An 11,498-nucleotide genomic window follows, 5' to 3' on the forward strand; every position below is an offset into this window, starting at 1 on the left:
AAAGTTAAAGTTAGGGTTCAAAAGAAAGGAGCAAAACCAACCGAAGGCTGCCCTGGTCTGGCGCACCGGACTGTCCGGTGTGCCACCGGACAGTGTCCGGTGCACCAAGGAGATCAACTCTGAACTGCTCAGCTTCGGGTTTTTGGAGAGCCACTCCGCTATAATTCATCGGACTGTCCGGTGTGCCATGCGGAGCAATGGCTACTGCGCCAACGGTCGTCTGCAAAAGGTGAACAGTGCACAAACAGTTCGTGCAGAGTCAGAGCAGCGCCAGAAGGCGCACCGGACAGTGAACATTGACTGTCCGGTGCACCACCGGACTGTCCGGTGGTCCCAGCTGTCAGAGCTCCAACGGTCAAACCCTAACAGTTGGGTGACGTGGCTGGCGCACCGGATAGTGTCCGGTGGCGCACCGGACCGACAGACAGCCTCCCCAACGGCCATTTTGGTGGTTGGGGCTATAAATACCCCCGACCACCACACTTCAAGGTATCCAAGTTTTCAGCCATTGCATTCAATACAAGAGCTCTATACTTCACTCCAAGACACAAAACAAAAGATCAAATCCTCTCCGAGTCCCAAACTCATTCCAAAGACTTAGTGGCTTGAGAGAGCGAGACATTTGTGTTCATTTGAGTTCTTGTCGCTTGGATCGCTTTTCTTCTTCCTCCATTCTTGTTCTCAAGCAACTTGTAATCAACGCAAGAGACACCAAGTTGTGGTGGTCCTTGTGAGGGGTCTAAGTGACCCGTTGATTAAGGAGAAAAGCTCACTCGGTCTAGGTGACCGTTTGAGAGAGGGAAAGTGTTGAAAGAGACCCAGTCTTTGTGACCACCTCAATGGGGAGTAGGTTTGCAAGAACCGAACCTCGGTAAAACAAATCACTGTGTCATCCGCTCTATTTCTTTGGTTGATTAGTTTTTGCCCTCTCTTTCGGACTTGACTTTATTTCTAACGCTAACCCTGGCTTGTAGTTGTGCTTAAAGTTTATAAATTTCAGATTTGCCTATTCACCCCCTCTAGGCGACTTTCAAGTATGCTCCCACCTTCGCAAAGCTATTTTTCAGCTTCTTCGCGCATTCCAAGGATGTTTCGTAGCATCTCTCCTTGGAATCCCGAAGCTCTTCGACATTCTTTTGCACCCTCGATCTTTCCATTTCACTTATTTCCTGCTTCGCCTTTGCAACTTCGAAATTTTCATTTATTTCTGCAAGCTTTTTCTTCAAATCTTCGATTTTAGCTTTGTGGGCTTCAGTTTGAGCACTAAGCTTGATTTCGCTAGCTTTTAGCATGTCCACTAAGGAAAACAATGTTTTATCTTTCTCAAGAGCTTCATTCCTTAGTGTGATGACCTCTGACCGAAGATTTCCAAGAGCTATCTGGTAGCTCTCGTCGTCTACTTCCTTTTGAGCCCTTAAAGCTTTACTCAGAATTAAGCCCTAATAAAAAATATATGTGAGAACATAACGATAGCAAGAAAACCTACAAACATAGTTTATTTTACAACAAAAGTATATATACCTTTAAGCTATAATAAGCAAGGCTATCTGCAAGATCATCCTTTGACATTGCAGATAGGCCGAGCTCAAGCTTCGGGAATCCCATGTTCCTCATCATTTCCCGGCAAACATATATCTCTTTATTATCTGGGAGGCAATAGAGGAAATCATCTTCATCATTGCCATTGTACACCAAGGATCCTTGTGGATACTTCAGATCCTTGGCATATTGCCTTGTTTCGGCAATCTGCTCCTCCGATAATTGTTTCCCCGAAGCATGTCGCACGATAAACTCTAGCTCTTCGGCAGGTGCTTCGGGAGCAGAAGACTTGAATTCCTCAAATGCACCTTCTTTTTCCACGTCTAGTGGTGCAGCTTCCGAAGGTTTGGCCTCGACAAACATTGAAGGTCTAGCTTCAGAAACAGCTTGCGTTGTACCAGCTTCGACAGATACCTTCAAAATTTTGCCTTCTGCACTAGGCGCTCCATCAGAAGCAAGAGTTGATGCCTTCACAGATTCCATGACAGCGTCCAGCACGCTGGCCATTCCCCTCTTCTTCGAAGTTGCTGCAGGGATTGCTGTAGGGATCCTTGATGCCTTCGGCAATTTTGTATCGCGCGGTGGACTCAAGGCCTTCGGCTACTCTGCCGCCTTCTTCACTTTTAGCTCTTCAGCCGGGCTTAACTTAGCTTCGACAAGCACAAAGCGATTTGGCTCATAAATATAAGCAGACCCTTCAGTTAGTTTCGGCACTTCGGTCGTTTCAATGCGCTTGGGGCGATGTGTTAAAACCTTAACTTTTTCGACCTCGGCGTACTAGAAGTCGCCAAAGTAGCAGTCTTTCTTTTCTTTCCTTGCTTTCGCGAAGGATAACAATAATCTGTGTATACAAATATGATGACATCAAATACTCTATTTAGCCTCTTCTTGCCTCGAGCCCCGAAGGCTGTTGTCATAGTATCATCTTCAGCCCTCGAGTAGGCACCAAGCAATTCATCACTGGTTGCTTCAATGGCATCTAGCCAGTCATCATTTGGCTCATGTATTTGAATGTGTACTTCAGGTAGACCAAACCACCTTCGCTAGACCTAGCAGCAGCCTCCTTCGGCATCTCCCACCCACTTACGAGTGGCCACACCCCATAAATAATGTGCTCCTGAACTAAGTCACTGGTGCCTATGTAAGTACATACTGTATTAAAAGCAGTCTGGCATACTTGTATATCATTCGCAAGGGCAGTGGATGGCCTCCAGATGCCGAAGCGAGACCATATAGGACATTGAATAATCCCCTTGATATCCTCTCTTTCAACCAGGTCATTTTTCACGTAGAACCACTCCTGCATCCAGGCCCCAGACCATCTCTTCCAAAATGTCGGAACTGGGTATCTCACCTCAAAGCGAGGCACGAAGCTGTAGCAACCGAAGTTGTTGTGATATTGCTCCTTTCCGGTAGCCTTCGTCTCATAAGACAGCTCATGGATGTTACAGAAGCATTTTGCATTTGGTTCTAACCCCTGGCTCCTCATGGCCCAAATAAAGATCCCCATCTTGGTGATAGCTTCAGGAGTAAGCTGATGAAGGTAAATTTCAAAAGTCTTCAGAACTTCGACCAGCAACTTATCCAGAGGGAACCGAAGCCCTGCCTTCATGAAGCTTCTATAAACTACTAGCTTCAGGCAGAGGGACATTATTTCCCCCTCCAGCCCTCACAATTGAAATATCATGGAAATACCTTCCCCTCATTGCATCAATTTGCCCTTGCTTGATGGTTGATTTCCCGAAGACAAAATGGCTTGGTCTCCAGGGCCGATCTTCGGTGCTTTCATTCTCGCTTTCTACATCAAAGCTTTCACTATCACTGGAACCCTCATATATCCCAGCTAACATCTCATGTGCAATCTTCTCTGCGTTGGTTTTTCCATAGCTTCGTAAAACTCGGACAGCGTCGGGTCAACAATCTTCTTCTCGCCAGCCATCAAATCGACGGTCGTTGAAATGCCGAAGCTTGAAATCCAATTAAACTTGGCAAAGCAAGAAAGTTAAAATGACGAGCACAATGTAAGCAACTAAAATGACACAAGAGATGCTTTCAATGCAAGCTCCTATTTATATGTCTAGCGCCCTACAGTTTGGTGGGTCCCGCATGTCCGTGTCATTCGCAATTCTAGCGAAGGGAAGGTATTTTTTCAAACCTTTGGTTAAAGGCCTTCGTTCACATCGCAGTCTAAATTTGTTGCAAAGAAACAAATCAATACTACGAGGGGCTACTGTTGGGGGCCTTCCTATTCCGAAGGTCCTAAAAAATGTGATTAACCATGTCTTTTCAGTATATGGATTATTAAGGGGCTCCGGCTTCGGCATGAAGATCTATGACAAGAGTAGAGGTATAACCCGAAGGTGACAAAAATGGGCAACGAAGCTATAGTCAAGGGACTTTGGCTCGGGTTGACGACAAAGACCAAATACAATAGTGACCAAAAAGGGATAAAGACTATTTAGTCCTTACTGTTTTGTATTATAATTGTAGACGGTTGACAAGGACATAAATGTACTTTTACTCGGGTCGCGTCCCGTGCCTATAAATAGATAAACAGTAGCACCGTACTGTTCACGCTGGATTGTATTCACTCTCTCTCATCCCCGCCTTCGAGCAAACCGAATGTATCCATGTAATATTGATATTGTTGATATTCATATATGTTTTATAGAATGCAAGAATAAATGAATCATTACGATATAATTATAATGTCCATCCTTATGCATTCTCATCTATGTATTAATATGATGAAGGTAAATCCTTCCTGACCATCGTCTCGGTAAGCATTATACCCTCAGAGAGATAATGCTCCGAAGGACGAAAATTCTTAACGATTAACAATTGTGTTGCATTGTTCTTTATTCACAGCATTTGAGAACAAGTGACTAACATGTGGTAAAGCTAAAAAGGCATTTTTTAATTGGTATTATAATAGTAGAATTGTATAGTTATCAAATTTTGAGATACAAACACAAAAGCGTATGCAAGTTACACATTTGCAGGCAAAACACACACACACACACCATATTGTTACAAACATACTCCTATTTCCTTCCTTCTTACATATGCAGATTTTCCTTTAGTTGGTGCTCCTTTCAAGTTTCAACCAGTTCCAAGATAATCTAATGACGAATGAGAAGGAAAACAAATTAGAACTACGGAACACCACAACACAATCTGATTTTGATGGGAAGGAACCGGAACACAATTCAAGATAATCTAATTTCATTTTGGAAACAAGTTGGGAAGGAACAGGTGATAAATCTTCAGCTTCAATGATACTTCGATACTTTCTCTGTCCCAAATTAAAATTTATTTTATCTTTTTACTAAATTTATACAATAATTAATATAGTATTATATATATGTCTAGTTTCATATTTTTTTATATAAATATGAGTATATAATTTTAAAACAAAAACAACTACTATTTTAAGACGTAGGGAGTAACAATTTGTTGTGGCCGACAACCGGATCGTGGATGGACGGAGACAGTGAGACACGTGGGACACGGTGGTCGTTGGATTTGCAGCGGACGGTGCCGATCGCGTGGCTGGAGGGACGAGTCGCTTATCGCTTGCGAAGAAGCCTAAACGATGGCCTGGCTGTTCTGTCCTGTCCTGTCCATGTCCATGTCGGTGTCTTTCCCCGCACAGGAGCCGCGCTGCGCCACACCACGCCATTGCCATGCCAGTATGCCAGTTGCCACCGAGGTAAACAGCATAGCGACGGCTCAGCATAGAGACAAGTCCAGCGCTCAAGAGAGAGAGAGCAAGCCTTTCGGCCTCGCGTGATGCAGCAGCAGCAGCCGTCCGTCCGCGCCGTCACCATCCCCTTCGCCGACCTTAAGGTAACTAACCTTCCGCCACCGCAGACGCGACATTGCCAGCTCAGCGGTGTTTCATCACTCCTTTGGAGGCGGGCGGCTTGGCTTGGAGCTCAGCTGCTGTAACTCTGTCGGCGGGTACGGTGCGCGCAGGATCGGGGCAAGGACCTGGGCGGCTTCATCGAGGAAGGCTTCGGGCCTCAGGGGCTCGGCATCGTCTCCATCGCCGGCGTGAGTGATGTGATGCTACAGCGCGTCAGCGCTCGAGGCTGATGCTGTTGATGAGTAGATTCCGATTTCGCGACGGGACGAGTTGGTCACTTGGTCTCTCCTCGACAGCTTACGTGCGGTGTTTGCTTTGTGCACTCAGGTACCCGGTTACCCAGAGCTCAGGAAAAGGCTGCTGCGCTTGGCGCCAAGGCATGTTGTTTTGCACTCTCGTGGAAGTTCAGGGGCTTGAGGCCCTAATCAGGGCGATACGCCATGATTTTGTACCTTTTTCTTTCTTTCTCTGACTGAATTCTTTGCTGAAAAGATTCTTAATTACCCTCCCTACTGTTTGTTAGGATCGTCAGCCTTCCTGATGATGTGAAGAAACAACTGGAGGACCCAGATAGCAGGTCATAATTTAGGAATTTACAGAATGGTCTTCACCAGGGAGCTTTTGTCATGGTTGCTTAGTGTCTACTTGAATATTCCTCTTCTTTCTTCATTTTCTTTCAGAACAATAAGAGCTCCTAAGCTAGGATTTGTATATAACTTGCACTTCAGTTCATACAAAGCTTATGTATTTCTTATGCATTATTGGCCTTGCTTCACAGATACCACTTTGGTTGGAGTCGTGTAGAAGAGAAATTCGAGTCTGAAAGATGGGGTAAGGACCTTTTCACTCTGCGTAATCATGCATCACATTGTATATAGAGCATCCTTTAAGCCTATCAGTTTCAGAAACTTTACAAAAATGAAAATGGCTTAGTAGGGGGATAAATGCAACTGGGAAAAAGAAGTTAGTTGTAAATTTCATCTTGGAATGATCCTTCAAGTTTGCACATAATGTCTTGGAATGCTTTTAGGCCCATAAGGCAAATTTCATCTGTTTTATGCAGACACAGCCAAAGGCTCCTACTTCGCCAACCCAGTTTTTGATGTCCCAACAACTGATGATGAGCTTGTAACTAGGTATAGTGTGCCTAATCCGAAGCTACCTTTCTGTACAGTTTTAAGTATATTTGACAACTAGAAATGTGCTGATGTTATTATTGTTCCCACCCTGTTTTATGTACTGAAGCATCTTTTAGTCAATGGTAACTTCACTGTCTCGCTGCAGCTCAAGCTTGCTGGCTGTATCATTTTAAATCTGTAATGTTTGCTACTTGTCTGAACAGTTTGTAGCATTTATGCAAACGAAATTACAGTTCTAATTTTAGATGTAGCGTATTGAATATGTTGAAAGAACTCTTGAATTTCATTTTTAGATGTTCATATTGATATTGGTTCCTATTTTTGTATCATTTTAAATCTGTAATGTTTGCTACTTGTCTGAACAGTTTGTAGCATTTATGCAAACGAAATTACAGTTCTAATTTTTAGATGTAGCATATTGAATATGTTGAAAGAACTCTTGAATTTCATTTTTAGATGTTCATATTGATATTGGTTCCTGTTTTCTTTCTGATAATATAACATTTAGATACCCATCATACTGCCGACCAAACATATGGCCAAAGGATCATCTTCCTGAGCTTGAAATAGGTATGTGTTTTACAGGCCATATAAGGTACTCATGTATATTTATTCAAGAACTCTTATGGCAAATCACAAGTTGACAGTAGTTACCTTGAACAGAAATTTACTGTTAATTTCTAATGTTGTTACGAATTAAAGTAGTGAGACTTGGCACTCTACTCCTCAGGTTTACATACATTATGTAATGCAAATACATGCATCACACCTCACAAAAGATAACTAGTTAAGTATATTTCAAGACATTAATTTCCAGTTTAAGCCAACATGTTTACACTAATAATATCAGTATATGCTGTACATTTTGTTTAATGGTGGGTGACCTTTTCCCTCATACCCTCTAAGAGAGGAGGTGGGCAGCCAGCTTTGCTAACCGAGCTAGGCTTGCTTCTCTGAACTGATGTTTACATTATTGGTGTCTCTTGGATCTCATGAAATTAAATGCAAAAGGCATGAAAGAGTTACACTGATGCATTGCAATGCCCATTTATTTTCGTCTATCAGACGATTGTGACCTAATATTATCAAACACTTCTCATTCTTTCAATGGCTTGCTGTCTTTTTTCTTAAGTACTGAAAATCCCTATGCTAGCTACAGAAATGTCTATTTAAGTGTCTGTGAGTTCTTTTGGTAAAAGGTGAATTTGTCAACTAGAGTCAAGCTTATATGTATATCATTTATTTCATTTGTAGCATTCAAAGGTCTTGGAAAACTGATGTTGGAAGTTGGCTTGATGTTGGCTCATCATTGTGATCGCTATGGTATGTATTACTTAACCATAATTATGTTTGGTAAGGTTTATCTGTAAAACATCAACTCTGCTTGGTGCAAAAATTAATGAGTGATCCATGGAATCTTTTATCCTCTTTTAATGAAACATGTGTACTGCACTTCTTTTGGAGAATTTTTCAACTCATAGAACAAAGTGTGTCATAATAATAGTATATGCAATTGTGTAAATGTAGAAGGTAATGACCTTTTGAACATCTTAAAAATCATCATGTACTATGAGTTCAGAGAACAATTGCATACTTTGTTATTGATATATGGTGAAATCCAATGCAACACCCAATAGTGGTGTATCTTGTACAAAAATGCACCCCCTTGTCGGATATACGTGTGACCCTGCAGTTCAAGAAAATTTCTTCCTTCTGTGATATATCTCCGGAGAGGTCAATCCCCCAGGGATTGAGTTTTTTTTTTGTTAGATATTCATTTGTTTTAGCTTAATGGCCAACTTGTTACTAAGGAGCTGTTTTAAGTTTTTGGTATGGAAGCAATTCAGGTGGTAGGAAAACAATGGTTTTTTTCCGATAACCACAAGTTTTGTAATAATATGGAAAAATATGACATGCTAACTGAATCTCTTTTTCGAAACTTTAATATTTTCTCTTAGCTTACCAGTGAATCAAATGAATCAGCATCTCTGTGATTTCCAGTAATACAGCGAGGGGTGGGACAGTACATTGGTGAAAGCCTTGAGAAGACACTTGCTAGGTCAAGGTGTCCCAAGGGTCGTCTGCTGTACTACTTCCCCAAATCGTTTAGGTACACTCAGCAAGCATATATATATATATATGTAGTCTCCTTTTTTTTTATAAAAGCAGAGGGGAAAGAGTATTCCCCACCTACCTACTATATTGCTCTGGAACAGCAAAGCACTTGCTGTTCAAACATGATAGGAGGTTTTACACACTCAACAGATTCAAGCCACAATGGAAACAAAGGCGTTACACCAATATGTGACTACATGACTATATCTTTTACAGGAGGACAACCATTAAAACACCGCACGATTTTACATACACTAATAGGCTGTTTGGTTTGAGGAATGAGCTAGTCCATCACCTTCTCACTCCTTACTTTTTTGTTTGGTTTGTGGAATGGAACGAGTTGATCCATCATCACCTCATTCCTTATAGTTAGTTAGTTAGTACTAATATGAGAAATGGGGTCATCCCACCAAATTTGAGGAATGGACCCATGATGCACCACCACATTTTGGATTTGCACCACCACATTTTGGATGTAGTAATTCCTCAAACCAAACACCCCCTAAGACATCCCACCCTTTGCCAACGTGGATCAAACAAACATTGCCCTTGTTTTGGTACCCAAGAGGTTTAACCAGATCTAAGACTTGCCATGTCTTCTCTAAAAAGTTTCTGGTTGTTTGTTACTGCAGCAAACAGGACGAAGTTTCGTCATGGTGTGGATGGCATACTGACTATGGATTTTTGACAGGTGAGGTGACCCATGCATGGTACCCCTATGGGTTGGTTTGGCTCCGTGTGTGTGATAACATGTGATCTATTTAGTACTTGCTGTCTTCACGCTTATATTGTTCTCATCCCAGATAGTTTTATGCATGCAGGACTTACATGTGGCTTGTTCACGAGAAAATCAGAGGAGGTCCCCTGTCCTGATATTGGAACTGGGCTGTATGTTCGGACTCGTGATAATCAAGTCGTCAAGGTTACTTTCTTTCAGTGTAGGATTCGCCTTGAGATAGATGGCATGCAAATGTAACGTACTGAGGTCGTCCCTGGCTTCACTAAGCATCAAGTAAAAATGATATGCACGTTTGCACTGGCAGCGCTAAGAAATATATATAGTGTTATAGACAACCTTCGACCAATCACTGTTCACGGTGTTTAATCAATATGTTTTTTCAGAGAGCTAGGTGTTGTGTGCTTATTTGTATTGTATGTACTTGAACGGACACTTGATCAGGTCACACTTGTGGATGATGAGTTGGTCTACCAAATTGGGGAGACTGCTGAAATACTATCAAGAGGGCATCTATGTGCAACCCCACACTGTGTGAAGGTATTTTCTAATCAACGCTCACCTCTCTCTCTCTCTCTCTCTCTCTCTCTCTCTCTCTCTCTCTCTCTAAGTGGTAGCATAAACGCAACTTCTGAGCCTGGCTCAAGGTCTTTGCTTGCTGGTTTATCTCGTACTGTACTGGCATGTTTTAGTGTCTCAGCCAGTGGTTATAAGTTCTTATGGTTGCCAATGTTTGTTTATAGGCTCCCAGCAGCGAAGATGCTTCTGACGTTGGTCGCTCAACTTTCGTTCTGTTTATTCAGCCAAACTGGTAAGTGCAGTGCAGGTTTGTCTACCCATTTGCCATCTAGTAGAAATGATCGCTCACTTGTTAGGGTTTCTTCCTCCCATCTCAGTTGTGAAATGTGATGCAGAGAAACACTTTTGCATACTTCCCAGTTCGCTCGTTAAACTTTACCCAATTATTCTAGTCCAATTCAGACTGAAGATTTTTTTTAAAAAAAAACAAACAAACTGAATGGCAACAGGGAAGTGCTAGGTTTAATTTGTATTGTCTACTTGTGAATTCCCATATGTTATGCGCACGCATGTTTCCAAACTCCAAAGCCAAATCAACATTTGAAAATTTGGGCAGGGATGAGCCGCTGAAGCTTCCTAGTGAAATACGCTATCACCAGGAGGTTTGTCTACAGTACACACCGTTTTTTTTTTCTTTTCTTTTCTTTTTGTGTGCTCCATCGTGGTTTGCTTCTGCATGCTCCCTCCACTCCAAATGAGAAATGACCGCTCCTCTTTGACTCGGCAGTGCATTCCACCAACCAGGACACTTGCGTACGGCGAGTACTCCGAAAGAGTCTTGGCGAGTTTTAGCGGCAAGAGCGTGGAACAAACCTTGATGCCACAGTAAGAGGCTCCAGCCAGATGAATACTCCCTCTGTTTCTTTTTATTTGTCGCTGGATAGTTCAATTTTATACTATCCAGCGACAATTAAAACGAAACGGAGGGAGTATATCATATGTATGATACCATACCATTCAAGCTACAGATAAGTGGACAGAAGCATATGCTGTTGTGGGATGGATGAATCGCACGCAGCTTAAAATAATGCAACAATAAGACTTTGTTTGCATACCTACCATCGTAGTGACACATGTGAATTGAGACGAATAACAAAGTGTTTACACGAGACCTTTTTTAAAACGGGTATTTACACGAGACCTAGAGGTACGTAATGTGCACCCCGTCCTGTTTGGGATTATAATCTATATAGATTATATAATCCAATGTAAATAAGCTAGTGAGGAAACAAACAAGCAATTTATATGATAAGATTATATAATCTAGCACTTGAGATTATGATAATCCTATAAGCTTATCAAAGAGTGCTTATTTCAGCTTATTTTTTATGAAAGACCCACTACTCATGGCAAGTTGATTAAAATTACTTCCAATTGCTATCCACCTATCCATAAGCGTTCTCACCCACCAGACAATTAAAACAACCAAGGGTATTATTGTATTTATATGCATATGAATAATAAGTCAAGTCCAAATAATCTAAGCTAACAAACAGCAGCACCTAGCTTATTTAATCCAGAG

At 41.9% G+C, this 11,498-nt stretch overlaps 1 protein-coding gene across 2 annotated transcripts; it reads left to right on the forward strand.

Moving 5' to 3' along the window:
* The first annotated feature begins 5,134 nt into the window (after nucleotides 1-5,134).
* LOC100193630 (uncharacterized) lies at nucleotides 5,135-11,120 on the forward strand. 2 transcript variants are annotated; one of them, NM_001358851.1, is made up of 15 exons: nucleotides 5,261-5,388; nucleotides 5,518-5,595; nucleotides 5,735-5,784; nucleotides 5,931-5,984; nucleotides 6,186-6,238; nucleotides 6,471-6,543; nucleotides 7,055-7,116; nucleotides 7,801-7,869; nucleotides 8,548-8,656; nucleotides 9,294-9,352; nucleotides 9,483-9,583; nucleotides 9,842-9,937; nucleotides 10,141-10,208; nucleotides 10,533-10,578; nucleotides 10,704-11,028. In NM_001358851.1, the coding sequence occupies exons 1-15, from the start codon at nucleotides 5,332-5,334 to the stop codon at nucleotides 10,803-10,805; spliced, it is 1,077 nt and encodes a 358-aa protein (NP_001345780.1). In that variant the 5' UTR covers nucleotides 5,261-5,331; the 3' UTR covers nucleotides 10,806-11,028. The 2 variants fall into 2 exon arrangements, with proteins under 2 accessions (XP_008654389.1, NP_001345780.1); XM_008656167.4 differs by lacking the exon at nucleotides 10,533-10,578 and having other exon boundaries at nucleotides 5,135-5,388; nucleotides 10,704-11,120.
* Nucleotides 11,121-11,498: the final 378 nt, after the last annotated feature.

Source organism: Zea mays, chromosome 8, assembly GCF_902167145.1.
Source record: "Zea mays cultivar B73 chromosome 8, Zm-B73-REFERENCE-NAM-5.0, whole genome shotgun sequence".
Lineage (NCBI taxonomy): Eukaryota > Viridiplantae > Streptophyta > Magnoliopsida > Poales > Poaceae > Zea > Zea mays.